The sequence below is a fragment of the Diabrotica virgifera genome, chromosome 5, assembly GCF_917563875.1.
Source record: "Diabrotica virgifera virgifera chromosome 5, PGI_DIABVI_V3a".
Lineage (NCBI taxonomy): Eukaryota > Metazoa > Arthropoda > Insecta > Coleoptera > Chrysomelidae > Diabrotica > Diabrotica virgifera.
The window spans coordinates 137,570,002-137,588,213 of NC_065447.1; the positions used below are offsets into that span (position 1 = coordinate 137,570,002).

The following is an 18,212-nucleotide window of genomic DNA, read 5'->3' on the forward strand; positions in this document are numbered from 1 at the left end:
GTCCAAGAAAACTTCTGATCTCCTTTTTATTTCCTGGTTTGGGCCAATCTTTAATAACTGAAATCTTCTCTGGGTCAGTTTTAATTCCTTCTGCTGAAACAATAGGTGACGTCCAGAACGTTCTCGCACGTGACTACTTCTTCTTTTACGTCAAGGGACTCTTTCTATGTAGGATCAATCTCCGGAACTGTCATAACAATACTATCGCTCAACACATAGCAAAAGTGCAGAATCTTGCTAAGCAAATTAAAGAAGCAGGTGATGATGTGAGTGATATTGCTATTATGACAAAAATATTGAGTACATTGCCCCAACAGTACAGAAATGTTAGACAGGCATGGTTGTCCGTAGACAGTGCTAAACAAACTATAGGTAACCTCACCGCAAGACTGTTAGATGAAGAAATGAACTTAACTGCATATGAAGAGACAGAACAAGCACTGGCAACAATGTCATTCAAAGGAAAATATGATCAGAAAGGTCAAGAAAGGGGTGTAATATGTTTTGCATGTAGAAAGCGAGGGCACATTGCCAAATTTTGCAGAGAGAAAAAGAACGAACAAGAAAACAGTAGTAGCAGGTCATATAAAAGTCATAGTCGAGGCAGAAGTGGCTTTAGTAACTACAGAAAAGGTTACAAAAAGAATGACAGAGCACAAGCTGGCAACTCTACAGAAAATCAGCATGATGGTTCTTCGAGTAGCGCATACTACAATGTTAATAATGAGAGTGCATTCAACATAGAAGAAAAACAGCTAGAAAAAGTGGATACAAGTGATGATTGGATTATGGACAGTGGTGCATCAGCACATATGTGTTACAGGGAGGAATATTTTTTCAATATTGACAGAACTTTTACATCACAGGTATCACTTGGCAATAATCAAACACTACCAGTACACGGTAAGGGAACTATTAAAAAAGTTGATCAATGGACAATGGTTTAAATCCACTATAAATGATGTGCTATATATCCCACAGTTGAGAAAGAATCTATTTTCAGAAGGTGTTTTGACAAACAAAGGTATGAGTGTAATTAAGATTAACAATGAAGCCAAAGTATATGAAAATGAGAATCTAGCAGCAGTTGCTATAAAGGATAGAAACAACACATATAAAATGATGTTTCGCACAATAATATATAATGCATGTGTGACTACAGTAGAGGATTTAAAGATATGGCATGAAAGATTAGGACATGTTAATAAGAAATATTTAGAAGAAATGGTAAAAATGAACTTAATCAAAGGTGTTACAGAGAAGAAACAAGATTTTGTGTGAAGGTTGTTTGATGGGAAAACAACATAAGCAGACTTTTAAAGAGAGACCACACGCTAAGTTACCTCCTGGAAAAAGAATATTCAGTGATGTTTGTGGACCTATGCAAACTGAATATATGCAAGGAGCACGTTACTTTATAGAGTAGCATATTTTATTAGACATAAAGCAGGTGTACTAGATTGTTTCAAAGTGTATAATAGCAAAATAAAGGCAAAATATGGCTACTCTGTTGAAAAACTGCATACAGATAATGGTACTGGGTATAGAAATAATGCTTTCAAAGAGTATTTAGAACAAGAAGGTATAGAGTCAGAAACCACAGCACCATACACTCCAGAGCAAAATGGCAGATCTGAGCGAGATAACAGATTAATTGTAGAAATGGTTCGATGTATGTTATACCAATCTGGAGTAGGTAAGAGACTATGGGCAGAGGCAGTTAATACTGGCATCTACATTTGCAACATAATTACAAGCAAACAGACACCAGGTTATACAGCTTATGAACAGTGGACAGGGCAGAAACCTGTATTTGAGCACATGAAACTGTTTGGGTGTGATGCATATGTACATATTCCTGACCAGAAAAGAAGGAAACTAGAGGCAAAGAGTGAGAAGGTTATATTGGTTGGATATGATACAAACTCCACAAATTATAGATTATTCAACCAAACAACACAGAAAATAGTAATCTCTAGAAATGTGTTTTTCAATGAGAAAATGTACAGTGCAAAGAAAAACAATGTGATCAAGATAGCAGCAGAAGATGATGTGACAATTTTTGAAATACAAGAAAATGAACTTGAAGAGAGACAAGAAGAACAAATAAACGCTAATAATGAAATATAAGTTTTACAAGATGTTGACAATATACCCAACTTGAGACCATAACGAAATAGACGTTTACCAGCCAGATTAAATGATTTTGAGGTAAATTTTACTGAAATAAATATACCAAAGACATATGAAGAAGCAGTGTCAAGTAGTGATAAAGAAAAATGGAAAATTGCTATAAATGAAGAGTTTGATGCACTAACGAAAAATGAAACATGGACTATGGTTAAGAAGCCAGACATGCAGTTCGATCAAGTCAAGCAAGTTATACAAAACAGATAATAGATAGATTTGGTCAACAAAATGCAAATCCTGTAAGTACACCAGAAGATGTAAGTGCTGACTTAACAGGTGAGTCAAATAAGAACATGTTAGAAAATGAAATGCCATATAGACAAGCTGTAGGTTCATTAATGTTTTTAGCCGTAGTGTCAAGACCTGACATTGCACATGCGGTGGGAGTAGTCAGCCGTTATACAAACAATTACAATGCAGCACAATGGAATGCCGTCAAAAGAATCATCAGGTACTTAAAAGGCACAATAAATTATGGCATTTGTTATGACAAATTCAATCAAGTTAACATGCATGGATACAGTGACGCAGATTATGCAGGTGATAAAGAAACTCGTCGTTCCACCACTGGCTACGTGTTTAAGATGGCAAATGGACCTATTACCTGGACAAGCAAGAGATAGACCTCGGTATCTTTATCAACAACCGAATCTGAGTTTGTAGCTGCATCACAAGCAACAAAAAGTTGGTGTGGCTTCAAAACTTTTTATCAGATCTTGAAGAACATGCAAGTTTGCCTACCACTCTGTATATAGACAAACAGAGTGCAATAAAACTGATTAAAAATCCAGAGTTCCACCAAAGAACAAAACACATAGATGTGAAGTTCAAGTTTGTTCGTGAAAAGTATGAGCTTGGATATATGTTTCCAGAGTATGTTAATACAAAAGAACAAGAAGCAGACATCTTCACCAATAGTCTAGGCGCCAGAGGGGTCACCGTGTCCTTTTCAATTCTGATGGACAAACTCAACGGTTTCTTATAGATTTTTGGCTGCTGATTACGAATTTCGAGGGTGGATTTCGATCCGAGTGGTCAAAAAATTGTTATAAACAATTTAATTGTTTATAAATTTTTTATAAGGTTCTGGCTCATAAACTAAAAGAGATAAAAAAGAATGTTTCAAATAAAATTTGTTCGTTAATAAAAAACGAAAAAAAAAAACGTTTACAAAACTTAACGACGTTCTACACCTTCGGCAAAGAATTAAGGATTTGCATGAAATTTTAGTATGTTATAGTTTACTTCAGAAAACTAAGACTTGATTTTTAAAAAATTGTTTTACCGTGCCGTTTAATTACTATTAAGGGTCAAAGTTAAGTTTTAACATGGGCTCTTATGGGAATTATTAAAAAGTTAATAACTTTTGACCCAAATTTACGATTTTTAATTATTTGTGCTTAAATTAAAGGTTTTTTTGTAAGGAATAACATATTAAAAAATGAGGATTGTTTACCGTACCATTTATTTTTAATTTATTTATTATAATTAATTCCGTAATTTCCGTAATTTATTATAATTTATTTTTATAAAGTAGTCAATACTGAAACATAGGTATGATTTGAGTATTCTGCTATAAATGCATTGTTACCAACTTTCGCTTGCATATTAGTTTCCCCCCTTTCCTCTGAGAGGCATACTCCGCAACGAAGGTGTAGAACGTCGTTAAATCCAACAATTATAACTCAAGATATTGTAAAATAAGTGCACAATGAAAATTGCAAATTGCAAAATAAGTATTTTTCGAAGCTTTATCGATCGTAACTCGGCTTCTACTCATGAAAATGAGCCTGAGAAAGTCTCATTTTAAAGCTTCATTAATAGGCTTCCAAACAGAGTTTGCTAAATTAATTTTTCTTCATTTGTTGTAAAGTTATACCCGTTTGAAGTTATAATTTTCTTAAAAAAATTGTACATTAATTTGTTTATAAGGGTTTCAAGCAAATTTAAGCTGTAAACATTTATACTTTAATTAGCAATAATGATAGAACGACTCAAAAGGAATAATTTGAGCTTAACAAAATGTTCGTAAGTTTATTTTTGGTCAAGATATCCATATTTTAATGGCGCGCTATGTCAAGCAGTAAAGTATTTTTCGACGCTTTATCGATCGTAACTCGGCTTCTACGCATTCAAATGAGCCAATATGTGATATCCATATAAAAATGGATTAAGTTATTTTGCAGCATCATCATTGCATATAAAACGAGCATTTATGTTGTGTGGCATACACACAATTGACGTGCCTTGATGATGCTGAAAAAAAAACTAGATCCACTTTATATGGATACTATCCACTATCCACTGGATATCTATATGATATAGATTATATCTATATCATATAGATAATTCGACTCTAAAGCCCCAGAAAGTTTTAGTTTTACTGCCTACAAGAACAGACTTCGTACCACCATGTAACTGTAAAAATTGCTCTAAGAACTTATGCAGATGTCAAAAAGCTGACATTTCCTGTATATCTTGATTCAGATGCACGAAACAAAAAGTTTGTAAAAATAATATTAATAAATAATATCAACTTACTTTTGAGTTCTGTTTCTGAAATATTAGTTTTTAATGTTTTTTTTCTCATATGGTACAAAAAATAGAAGACAAAGTAAATAGAATGAAAGGTAATAGGAGGTACAGTATGATGATTTAATTATAAGAATTATATGATAAAATTTTATTAGGATCTTCAAAAATGAAAAATGAAGATAACGTATATATACATAGAAATTATAATTTGCATCGAGAAGTTAGCGCGTGAACCTTTACGCGGTGAGCCGATCAAGCGCCTCAGAGCGCACTATTAAAATATCGATATCTTGGCCAAAAATAAACTTACAAACATTTTCGTAAGCTCAAAATGTTCCTTTTGAGTTCTTCTATCATTATTGTTAATTAAAGTATAAACGTTTATAGCTTAAATTTGCTTGAAACCCTTATAAACAAATTAATGTACAATTTTTTTTAAGAAAATTATTACTTCAAATGGGTATAACTTTAAAACAAATGAAGATCAAGTAATTTAACAAACTCTGTTTTGGAAGCCTATTAATGAAGCTTAAAAATGAGACCTTCTAAGGCTCATTTGCATGCGTAGAAGCCGAGATAGGATCGATAAAGCTTCGAAAAATATTTATTTTGCAATTTGCATTGTGCACTAATTTTACAATATCTTGAGTTCTAATTGTTGGATTTACGTTTAGTAAACATTTTTTTCTTCGTTTTTTATCAACGAACCAATTTTATTTGAAACCTTCTTTTTTATCTCTTTTAGTTTATGATCCAGAGCCTTATAAACAATTAAATTGTTTATAACAATTTTTTGACCACTAGGATCGAAATCCACCCTCGAAATTCGTAGCCAGCAGCCAAAAATCCATAAGAAACCGTTGAGTTTGTCCATCAGAATTGAAAAGGACACGGTGACCTCTATTTGGCGCCTAGACTACAAAGCATTGCCTAAAAATCAATTTGAAATGTTAAGAAGAAAATTGGCATTGGCAAGACAGAACAGAAATAGTATTTCTTTTGTTAGCTAGTTTTGAATTTATTTGGTGGACATTTGTTATATTTTTTTATTTAAAAGGTTTGTTTATGGGTTGAACAACTTAACAAAAAGTGGGAGTATTGGAATATGTTTTTGTAATGTTCATATAAACCAAGCTTTAGGTTGTTATTTAAATGTTTATACAAAAAAAATTAAGTAGGTTGTTGATAAAAATGAAAGTAGTGTAGTAGTTGATAAATAAAAAAAGTAGCTTTTACGAAAAGTCAAAAATCTCTAGTTCTTTCTCAAATTTAAATATATAAAATCTAATAGGGTCATAAATAAACAATGTGTTTCAAACGTTAAAGTTCAGACCTTCGTTAAGCCTATATACACTGCGCGTCAGAGAAAACGGGCCACCCACTAAATGGATAATTTTTGATGTCTCGAATTACCTAAACCTGTTGTCCGATTTAAGTGATTTTTTTAATATCATAACCTTTTTCTTTAATATCGCTGTAATAATATTGTTGCTAGACAGATAAATTGTCATTGTATACCGGGTACAATCAAACTGTGTTTTTTCTCCAAAGTTCACCACACCCTGTGGAATATTCTAGCATTTATAAAATACTGAAATTAAAACCCAACTATAGCCTCAGGTTTTCTATTCTGTTTTTTTTTTGTTCATTCGCTTATGTTGGATAATAAAAAAGTTACATACTTTAACAACTAGCCATGTTCTTCATCAAATGCCGTATATCGGAAACGAAGCATTTGCGGACATATGTTTATAAAGCAAACAGTCATTATTTTTTCATGCAGAATTACCCCTTAAAGTTTGTCGCACTTATTTAGAAACGCCCTGTATTGATGAAGAATATGGCTAGTTGTAGAAGTACCTAACTTTTTTATTATCCAACATAAGCAAATAAATCAAAAAACAGAATGTTAAGCAAACCTGAGACTATAGTTCGGTTTTAATTTCAGTACCTATTTTATAAATGCTAGAATATTCCACCAGGTGTGGTGAACTTTGAGGAAAAGACACAGTTTGATTGGTACACCCGGTATACAACGATAATTTATCTGTCTAGCAACAATATTATTACAGTGATGTTAAAGAATAAGGCTAAAACATATTAAAAAAATCACTTAAATCGGACAACAGGTTTAGGAAATTCAAGACATCAAAAATGACCCATTTTGTAGGTGACCCATTTTCTCTGACGTGCAGTGCATATATTCCGAAACGCAATGGTATATTAATTTGTTTATGGATATTTTGAACTGACTTCTGCAAGATAACAATTTTTAACAATGTTTTACCACGAACACTTAGGCTTGCGAATTCTTTAAATGACTTAAATATATTCCGCAATTCCTTGGATAGATTTAAAAACCATTTGTTGAACATACAAATTTAACTAGATGTTAATGATATAATTTCTATCAGCAATTTTTAAGCTTAAACTTTGTTTGTTTTTTTATATCGTAATGTTCTTTTTTTTTCTTTTAACTTAATGGCTTTGTTATCCAATACATAGTGTAATATTTTTGTTCTTTGTGTTGACACTGTTTATGTTTTTACTTTTGTCTTTGTAATATATTTTTTGTAATAATCTTTTCTGAATTGGGCTTGCCCGTAAATAAATAAATAAATAAATAAAAAGATAATCAAAATAGAAATAATTGTGCATTTTGAAACTACTTGCTTAAGCTTTCATCTCATATTTTTTGTTTTTTTTTTAAATTTGATGTCCAACCTTTTTATTTTATTTTTTACCTATTTCATTTTATGAAAAAAGTATAAGAATAACTTTTGTTTTAAAATACATAATCCAAATGATCACAAAAGGTGATTTCGAAGCGAGAAAAGCAATTTTTTTGTAAACATAAAACATATATTGTAAACATATTTTTTTGTAAAAATTAAAACAGCGCAGATAACATAGGTTTACAAAAAAAAATAAATTTACTATTTGACGAAACCATATGACATGGGGGTTTTTGGGGTCGCTGATCACGAATCCTGGGTCCGTTTATCTCTATCACATCAGGTTAAGGTCATTTCAAGGTCAAATCAAGATAAATCGACAGTCGCTCTAAAAAGTATATTAGGGGGTTTTTGGGCTCGCTGATCACGAATTCGCGGTCCGCTGACCTCTCTCACGTCTAGCTCAAGGTCATTTCAAGGTCGAATCAAGATGAATGGATACAACCGCTCTGAAAATGTATATTAGGAGTTTTTTGGGGTCGCTGATCACACAACTGATTTGACCTTGAAATGACCTTTACTGACGCGGTAGAGCTCAACAGACCCCAGTTTTGTGATCAGCGACCCCAAAAACCCCCTAATATACTTTTTCAAAGCGATTGTGTCGATTTATCTTGATTTGACCTTGAAATGACCTTGAGCTAGACGTAAGAGAAGGTAGCGGACCCCGGATTCGTGATCAGCGACCCTAAAAACCCCCTAATATACTTTTTCAGAGCGATTATCGATGTATCTTGATTTGACCTTGAAATGACCTTTACCTGATGTGATAGAGATCAGCGGATCCCGGATTCATGATCAGCGACCCCAAAAACCCCCTTGTCATATGGTTTCGTCAAATAGTCCACAGTTTATTTTTTTTTGTAAACCTGTGTAATTTAATTGTTTATAAGGCAAAAAATGGTATTTCATTATGCGCCAATTATTTGTAAGCAAAAATGAATAACCTTACGAAGAGAATGAGACCAAAAAAGCCCTGCTAAATATTGACAAAGCACATCTTCTGAGACCATTTGAAAAAACTTTTTTTCTCTCAAATGGGATAAACAAATGGAAGTGTTTAAAAACTTCTTGACCAATCAAACCCATATTTTGCACATATACTAAGTAACTACATAAAAACTTATTGTGAAACATGTTTTAAATATTTTTATTCTTTATTTTAATAATTTTAAACAATTGAAAAAAATGGTTACTTTCTTGTTTCATTTGCAATACCTAATTCTTTTGTTTAACATATTTTATTTTATAAAATCTCATTTTAAAGAGCAAGTACATTTTTTCAAGAAAGTCATGAGTTAAACGTTTTCATCTACAAGCCATAGTTTTTTGTCGCTTTTTTCTTAAATGTTAATAAAAAATCAAGACACAGTATATGTCTTCCGGTTAAAAAATAGCAGCCAGTAATTTTTAATTTTGCGTTTCCTGGTGCAAATAATTTTTTAAGAGTTTTCTTTGTCTCTCAAAGAAAAGACAAAGTGGGGCATTTTTTGGCGATTCGTTTTATTTAATATTTTAATAAATTTAATGAAAAATTCCTTTTGGTAAAAGGTATATTAATTTAAAAAGTCCCTGGAAGGGCTACAAATATAAAACAAAACGTTTTCGCTCTGTAACACGACCATCATCAGTGTTACAAGAACATGGTGAGCCACCCAAAGATACTAAGGTTAACACCTTTTAAAAATAGGTTTAAAAAAACTTTTTAAAAATAGTTTAAAAACAGTTGCCTGTCACCTCTTGTAACATAATGACCTAATTAATTATTACCTAGTAACCCACTTACCACGTGTGGGAGTCATATGTTGCCCTAAAGCCATATCCATAAGAATTATATCCATCCTTTGGATATTATGATGTTTACATTTATCAGACTTTTAGTCTATTTTTAACCTTTGTATTTTTGGGTGGCTCACCATGTTCTTGTAACACTGATGATGCTCTTGTTACAGAGCGAAAACGTTTTGTTTTTATATTTGTAGCCCTTCCAGGGGCTTTTTAAATTAATATACCTTTTTTTTTATTTTTTAAATTAATATACCTTTTACCAAGAGGAATTCTTCATTAAATTTACTTGTAATTAATGGTATACAGCCAGCTATAGGAAATTCTTCCTTGTGGATATTAATAGTTTAGTAGGTATTTCTGGTTTAGCTCTTATAATTTTTTTCCTCAAGTTTATTTTTATTTCTGAGCCAGTAAGAATGATCCAAAGCACCACCCCCATATCTCTTCCATTTCTGAACAATGCAGCATTTGTTTTCTTTTGTGTACTGTAGATTAAAGCCCGGCCGCACATCAAAGAAACATGAAACGTAAATTACGTTTCATGGAAACAAACCACTGCTAAACAAATATACGTCCGGCCATTTATGAAACTCTCCGAAAATAAAAATGTGTCATGAGCATGAATCACACTCGTTTCATTAGTAGGCGGACTTTGAGATTTTTTTAGCAGTGTTTTCTTTTCATGAAACATGTTTTTCGTTTCATGTTTCATGTTTTTCGTTTCATGTTTCATGTTTTTCGTTTCATGTTTCTTTGGTGTGCGGCTTGGCTAAGGAAACAAACCCATAACTTAATTAATAATTGCAATAGATTTTTAAATCTATGTTTACTTTCAATTACCAAAAAAATACTGTACCAGAAAAGAAAATATTTTTGGTATTTACTTACCTTGTTTTACAGTCTGTGGTGCTCTTTTTTGTTTTATTAGTAAGAGAATCTAATAATAAACATTGTTTCTTTCTGGTTTTAGTTGCTGATTTTTTAACTACGTAGAGCGATAATATTGTTATGATTTTTGTCTCTGTTAATTTTGTGTCTTTGTGTGGTCAGATATTGTAGTATGTGTATGTTTTTGGTATTTTTTTGTGGTCTCAGTTTTGTTTTCTTGAGATGTTCTGTGAGACATACAGGAACACCACATGTAGTCTTATATCTTGGGATATAATATGTTTCCATAACCATTATAACTTTTATTTGAGTTGTGGACACTATATTTGTTGAGAATACTTGAGAAATGGTTCGTCCTGACCGACAAAGTAAAATCAAGTAAACATACAATCAAATTGGTGTGTCTTTTTTTGTTGAGTTTGATTTTCGAAAATGTAATCTTTGTGTAAGCCCAAGTCGATTCAATGGCATAATTGAGTTCAATTTTTGAGTATTGTTTGTTGAGAATACTTGAGAAATGCTTTGACCTGGCCTGACAAAGTAAAATCAAGTAAACATACCACTGGTATGTAGGTATGTCCGAGATATTCAGTCTCTAAGCTATTAGACCTTTCAGGCTAGAAAATGTAATCTAGGACTAGAGGACCACAATAGATCTGAAAAGGTCGCAGTGGAATAGGCCAGAAAGCCACCTCTCTAAATCTATCTATGTATGTCCCAGATGACAGACTCAGTGGCATTGTTGAGATTGCTTTTCGAAAATTTAGTCTTTGGTGTACATTTGAAAATGTTTTTAAAGTACAGTCCTGTCTATGCCCCAACTTTTACCTTAACATTTTATTTCGTATCTTTTACAATAAATGAGTAATTGGACTTCCAAAAAAAGTCGAAAGAAACCAGATCGGACATAGATCTTCAAAACTATATGGTCGCCAAAAAGGAAGCGAAAGTAGCAGTAGCAAAAGCTAAAACAGAAGCGTATTCAAACCTATACAATCAACTTGATACCAGGGAAAGCGAAGCAAAGATATATAAAATAGCCAAACAGAGAGCAAAGAAAGCAAGAGATTTTAATCAGATTAGATGTATCCGAGATGAAAATAATAAAATACTAATTCACGAAAAGGATGTCAAAGAGATGGAGAAAGTATTTTGACAGTTTATTAAATGAAAAATTTGACAGACAGCCTGTGGAGTTACCGGAGACAGTAACAGCAATGGTTACCAGAATAACAAACGAGGAAGTGGCTCAAGCGCTTCAAAAAATAAAGAAAGGAAAAGCGGTAGGACCAGATGATATTCCTGGGGAAGTATGGAGAGCATTGGGAGAGACAGGAATAAGTTTAGTCCTGTCGCCAGGGGGGGTACAACGGCCTCCTTAATGCAGATGGACTCACCCAAGTTTTTTTTATGTATTTTGACCCGTAGAACACAAATTTTTTTGGGTAACAGTTGATCCGGATGTCGATAAGATTGTTATAAACAAAGAACTTGAGGAATTACATAACAGCGATTTTTCGCAAAACAAAACATTTTTTTTGTATTTTTTGGGTGATTCTCAGCAGAAAATGGTCTTCCAATTTTTGTCGTAGGATGCATAGTGTTCGAGATAAACGTGATTGAACTTTCAAAAAATCGAAAAAGTGTAATTTTTAAACCCAAATAACTTTTGATTAAAAAATAAAATAGCAATTCTGCTTACTGCATTTGAAAATTCAAGTCAAATTCTATTGGTTTTGATTATTTGCATTGCTAAAAATTAAGTTTTTATTTGCTAAACAAAGCCATAAATACATAGTGTTTCCCGTGCCCAATGCATGCGTTTTAATGTACGTAAAGCTACGTAGAAATTTTGTATGCGCGCCTACTCGTTCGATTTCAAATGGGAAATGCATTGAAAACATCATTCAATCATTATGTGTTTATAGCTTTGTTTAACAATAAAAAAATTAATTTTTAGCAATGAAAGTAATCAAAACCGATAGAATTTGACTTGAACTTTCAAATGCGGTAATCAGAATTGCTATTTTATTTTTCAATCAAAAGTTATTCGGGTTCAAAAATTGAAATTTTTCGACTTTTCGATGCATCCTACGAAAAAACTTGTAAAAACATTTTTTGCTTAGAATGACCCAAAAATTACAAAAAAATGTTTTGTTTTCCGAGAAATCGCTGTTATGTGATTCCTCAAGTTCTTTGTTTATAACAAACTTATCGACATCCGGATCGACTGTTACCCAAAAAATACGTGTTCTACGGTTCAAAATACATAAAAAAACTTGGGTAAGCCCATCTGAATTAAGGAGGCCGTTGTACCCCCACTGGCGACAGGACTAGTTGGCTAGCAGGTCTATTTAATAGAATTATGAAAGTTGGATAAATGCCAGATGAATGGAGAAGCAGTATATTAGTACCTGTCTACAAAAACAAGGGAGACATACAACAATGTACAAACTAGAGGGCTATAAAACTACTAAGTCACACCATGAAAATATGGGAGAGAGTAATTGATAGACGGATACGTGAAGAAACCGAAATATCCGATAATCAATTTGGCTTTATGCAGGGTAGATCAACAACAGATGCAATTTTCATTGTAAGGCAACTGATGGAAAAATACAGGAATAAAGAGACCAACGCTCATATGGTATTCACTGATCTTGAGAAAGCATATGATATAGTTCCTCGAGAGATTCTGTGGTGCGCACTCAATAAGAAAGGAGTCTCTGGCGAATATGTAAAGATTGTGAGAGATATGTATGAGGGAGTAACGACTAGTATTAAGACAGGTGTGGGAGAGACTGATAAATTTCAGGTGAAAGTAGGATTGCACCAAGGCTCGGTGCTTAGTCCTTAATTATTCTCATTAGTTTTGGACCAGATAACAGCGAAACTACAGGGTAACATTCAATGGTGCTTAATGTATGCTGATGATGTCGTGTTAGTAGGAAATAATGAAAGAGACTTAGAACAAAAACTGGAACATTGGAGACAAGCTCTGGAGGAAAAAGGTCTAAAACTTAATAGGACAAAGACAGAGTATTTGCAATGTTCATTTAAAGATGGAGTTACTACAAATAAAATGGTATCTTTGGATGGTGAACTGATTGTGAAAAGCAATAGTTTTAAGTACCTAGGATCGGTATTACAGAGTAATGGCGAAATAGATGGAGATGCATGCAGTGGAATTAGGGCTGGATGGATGAAGTGAAAAGAAGCGAGTGGTGTGTTGTGTGACAGAAAAATTCCAATGAAGCTGAAGGGAAAATTCTATAAAACAGACATCATCATCATTCTCTTTGCCTTATCCCTATGCGGGTGGGCTTCCCTTATTGCATTTCTCCACACAATTATCTCCTGGGTCATATCAATATTAATCCCCTTTACCAACATGTCCTGCCTAATCGTCTCCCCCCACGTCTTCTTTAGTCTTCCTCTCCTACTCCTTCCAGGAATCTGCACTTCAGCTATTCTTCGTATTGGGTGATTAACATCTCGACATTGAACATGACCAAACCATCTTAACCTATGCTCTCTCATTTTGGCATCAATTGGTGCCACACCTAGACTTCCCCTAATATACTCATTTTTAATTTTATCCTTATTTTATCCAGAGCTTGTGTCCACTGTTCCAGTTTTTGTTCTAAGTCTCTTTCACTATTTCCTAGTAACATGACATCATCAGCATACATTAAGCACCATGGAATGTTACCCTTAGTTTCGCTGTTATCTGGTCCAAAACTAATGAGAATAAATACGGACTAAGCACCGAGCCTTGGTGCAATCCTACTTTCACATGAAAGTTATCAGTCTCTCCCACACCTGTACTAACACTAGTCATTACTCCCTCATACATATCCCTCACAATCTTTACATATGCACCAGGGACTCCTTTCTTATTGAGTGCCCACCATAGAATCTCTCGAGGAACTCTATCATATGCTTTCTCAAGATCAATGAATACCATATGAGCGTTTGTTCTTTACTCCTATATTTTTCCATCAACTGCCTTATAATGAAAATTGCGTCTGTTGTTGATCTGCCCTGCATAAAGCCAAATTGATTCTCGGATATGTCGGTCTCTTCACGTATCCGTCTATCAATTACTCTCTCCCATATTTTCATGGTGTGGCTAAGCAGTTTTATAGCCCTGTAGTTTGTACACTGCTGTTAATCTCCCTTGTTTTTATAGACAGGTACTAATATACTGTTTCTCCATTCGTCTGGCATTTTACCAACTTCCATAATTCTAATAAATAAACCTGCTAGCCACCTTGTTCCTGTCTCTCCCAATGCTTTCCATACTTCCCCAGGAATATCATCTGGTCCTACCACTTTTCCTTTCTTTATTTTTGAAGCGCTTGAGCCACTTCCTCTTTTGTTATTTTATTGACCATTGCTGCTACTGTCAAAGTACTTTCTCCATCTCTTTTTGACATCCTTTTCGTGAACTAGTATTTTATTATTTTCATCTCGGATACATCTAATCTGATTAAAATCTTTTGCTTTCTTTGCTCTCTGTTTGGCTATTTTATATATCTTCGTTTTGCCTTCCCTGGTATCAAGTTGATCATATAGGTTTGAATACGCTTCTGCTTTAGCTTTTGCTACTGCTACTTTCGCTTCCTTTTTCGCGACCATATAGTTTTGAAGATCTGTGTTGGATCTGGTTTCTTGCCACTTTTTATATAATTTTCCCTTCTCTTTTATTTTTCCTTGAACTTCGTTTGACCACCACCAAGTCTCTTTATCCTCAAGCTTTTTTTCTGACGTTTTCCCCAGTATTTCAATAGCAGTCTCTCTAATACTACTGGCCATTTTTTCTCCAAATTGTGGTAGGGCTTCCTTTCATGTTCCAACATATTTTCTCTACTATTCTTTCCCTGAATAGACCTTCTTTCTCATCTTTTAGCATCCACCACTTGATTTTTTGTGGTCCTCTCCGATATTTTGGTTTAGTTTCACTTTTTACTTCGATGTCCAGAACAAGAAGCTTATGTTGTTGGCTTCCTGCCTCACTATTACCTTGCAGTCCTTGCATTCACGTATGTCTTCTTTCCTTATCATGAAATAGTCTATTTGGGATTGATGTTGTCCACTTTTGTACGTAATAAGTTGAGTTTATCTCTTTTTAAAGAATGTGTTAACAATCGCCATATCCAATGCTGTTGCTAATTCCAGCATGTCAGTTCAGCTTCATTTCTAGTTCCAAAGCCTAATCCCCCATGTAATCACCTCCTATTATAACTTTCTCCTCTGACGGAATATCACTCAGGACATCTCCTAATTGGTCATAGAAAGCTCTTCTTTCATTCTCACCCAGACCTGCTTGAGAAGCATACACACACATAACATCCAATACCTCTTTATCAATTACAAATTTCACTGACATCATTCTATCACTCGTTCTTACAACTTCCACTACGTTATCTTTCATTTCACTATCAGCAATTATACCAACTCCATTTCTAGTGTTACTACTCCCTGCATACCACAACTTGTATCCTTCACCTAATTCTTTTGTCCTTTGTCCTTTCCACCTAGTTTCTTGAATGCAAGCAATTTGAACTCTTCTTCGTTTGAGCGCATACACTAACTCCAGACTCTTACCTGTAAGACTACCAAGATTCCACGACCCTATCCTGATTTTTCTAACCTGCAATGGTGTTCCCCCTGAGATAGTCCTCACCCGGAAATCCGAACGGAGCCTCATTTTACTTCCGGCACATTTTACCTCAGGAGATGCCAACATTTCAGTATAAGTTTTTTATATCATTGGAGAAGGTATTTTCATTATTATGGCCTGAAAAGATTTTGTTTGGATATTTGATGCCTGAATGCCTTTTCTATCAGCACCATACCCTGCCCTGAACGTTTGGCCAATACACCACCAATGCAGCCAAAGTGCAGTATTACCCCACGCCCACCTGCATTTTTCTGTATAGGCCAGGATCCCTAATGTAAGGACTGCCCTATAAGCCAATGTATTGTTGCCCGTATCCCTCCGCTAGGAGGCACATACTTTATTTGGGACACAGCCATATATTCTATAAAACAGCCATAAGACCGGCTATGATGTACACAACTGAATGTTGGGCAGTGAAAAAGAAAGAGGAACAACGAATGCATGTGGCGGAAATGAGAATGCTTAGATGGATGAGTGGACAAAGAAGGATAAAATTAGAAATGAGTATATTAGGGAAAGTCTAGGTGTGGCACCAATTGATGCCAAAATGAGAGAGCATAGGTTAAGATGGTTTGGTCATGTTCAATGTCGAGATGTTAATCACCCAATACGAAGAATTGCTGAAGTGAAGATTCCTGGAAGGAGTAGGAGAGGAAGACCAAATAAGACCTGGGGGGAGATGATAAGGCAGGACATGTTGGTAAAGGGGATTAACATTGATATGACCCAAGATAGAATTGTGTGGAGAAATGCAATTAGGGATGACGACCCCGCATAGGGATAAGGCAAAGAGAATGATGAGTAATTGGACTTCCTCGCACTAATGCTGCACCCTGTATATATAAGTAAATTAGTTCTAACATGTTTTAAGGGTTCATAATGCTCTCTATCTGATGATGGCAATGTGGCCACATTATCCCACTTAATATTGAATAACATCTGTTTTCTACAATCGTGTTAAAAATGCAATTTTTAGCACTCCATAGGAGCGTTAAAAATGCTACTTTAAAGCACTAGTGCTTTAAAAATTTTAAGGCACTGCAGTTAAAAGTGAATTGTCAAATTGTGAAACGTAAAAATATTTATATTTCATTTATTAACATTAATATTAATAGTACAACTTGCGCAATTTGAAAAAAGTGGTTTAAAAGGTTTTTTAAAATTTAATTTAAACTGTATTATTGCATTTTTACCACATTTGTAGAAAAAAACTATTAAAATTTGTTAGAATATACAACAATAAAAGTAAGATGTTATTCTATAGTTGTAATGATTTACGTATTGACAGTATAGGCAGTTTTGATGTAATGTCAAGAAAAATATAAAAATGGAATGTCAATCAAGTTGAAGTAAAAGTTTTTGTAGATATTGTCCTGTAATTGAGAATGAATAAATTATAATTGTTGATATATAAGACGTTTGTAGAAAAAATATTGTATGATTATACATGTTAAAAAGTACATTTTTAAGGCACTCATGTGAATTGCAGAATGCGTGCCTTAAAATTGTACTTTTAACACTTATATCATAACTAACTACGTTTATCACATAAACTTAGCTATAACTGTGACACATAATTCTTGTTGATTACAGATATAAATCAATTAATATTGCAAAATATCAAAACTATTTTAATATAACTTCTTAAATTTTATGAAATATAGAAAAATTTATTAAAACATTTTCTGTCCTAAGGGAATTCTTAATGATATTGAATAGGTAGAGAGACTGTTGATATGCTGCTTTATATTTCTAAATTAGTTCTAATATAACAGCACGATTTATTAATTTGAAGAAAACCTGTGGTTACTCATACGATTATCAAAAGCCACATTAGTAAATACTAAAAAAATAGAGCTACATGTGAAGTTTCATTTATTTGTTTATACAAATTATGCCAACAAGTCTACCTTCTTTTTTCCTTTATGCAGGTTCCATACACTTTTGTCTTCTAAACTTGGCACTAACTCTCCAATTTCAAAATTGAAGTCTTTAGAAGGATCACGAGAAAAAAATGACCACATATTGAATTAATTTATCACAAAAATGTTCATGCAGTTGAGAAAAAAGATCACATAAATAATTAAAATTCTAACCTATAATTGAAATGTCAATTGATATATACGCAGTAAATGCCGTGATGCCAATTTTACCAGTTGTCCGGAATAATTAGAAAATGGCTGACTTCCATAGATAATTAATACCGATGTGAAGATAGCCACATGTTTCACAGCCTTTATTTTTATTATCCTCATAGGCGGAGTCACTTAAGAAATTAAAGGTCTTTTAAATATAAAGTAATTAGAATAGAATAATGTAGAATCTATCGGTTATTTTATACTTAACCAATAAATTTACTTACAATTAAAATTATTTTAAATTAATCTAAT

At 33.5% G+C, this 18,212-nt stretch overlaps 1 protein-coding gene across 1 annotated transcript in view; it reads right to left on the reverse strand.

Moving 5' to 3' along the window:
* The window catches only part of LOC114337661 (N-terminal kinase-like protein), a 126,803-nt gene extending 108,848 nt beyond the window's left edge, over nucleotides 1-17,955 (reverse strand). Inside the window, exon 1 of the mRNA XM_028288172.1 lies at nucleotides 17,733-17,955. Within this exon, the coding sequence (XP_028143973.1) occupies nucleotides 17,733-17,846 (114 nt within the window). The 5' untranslated portion in view covers nucleotides 17,847-17,955. The remainder of the gene's footprint in view (nucleotides 1-17,732) is intronic.
* Between the last annotated feature and the right edge of the window lie 257 nt (nucleotides 17,956-18,212).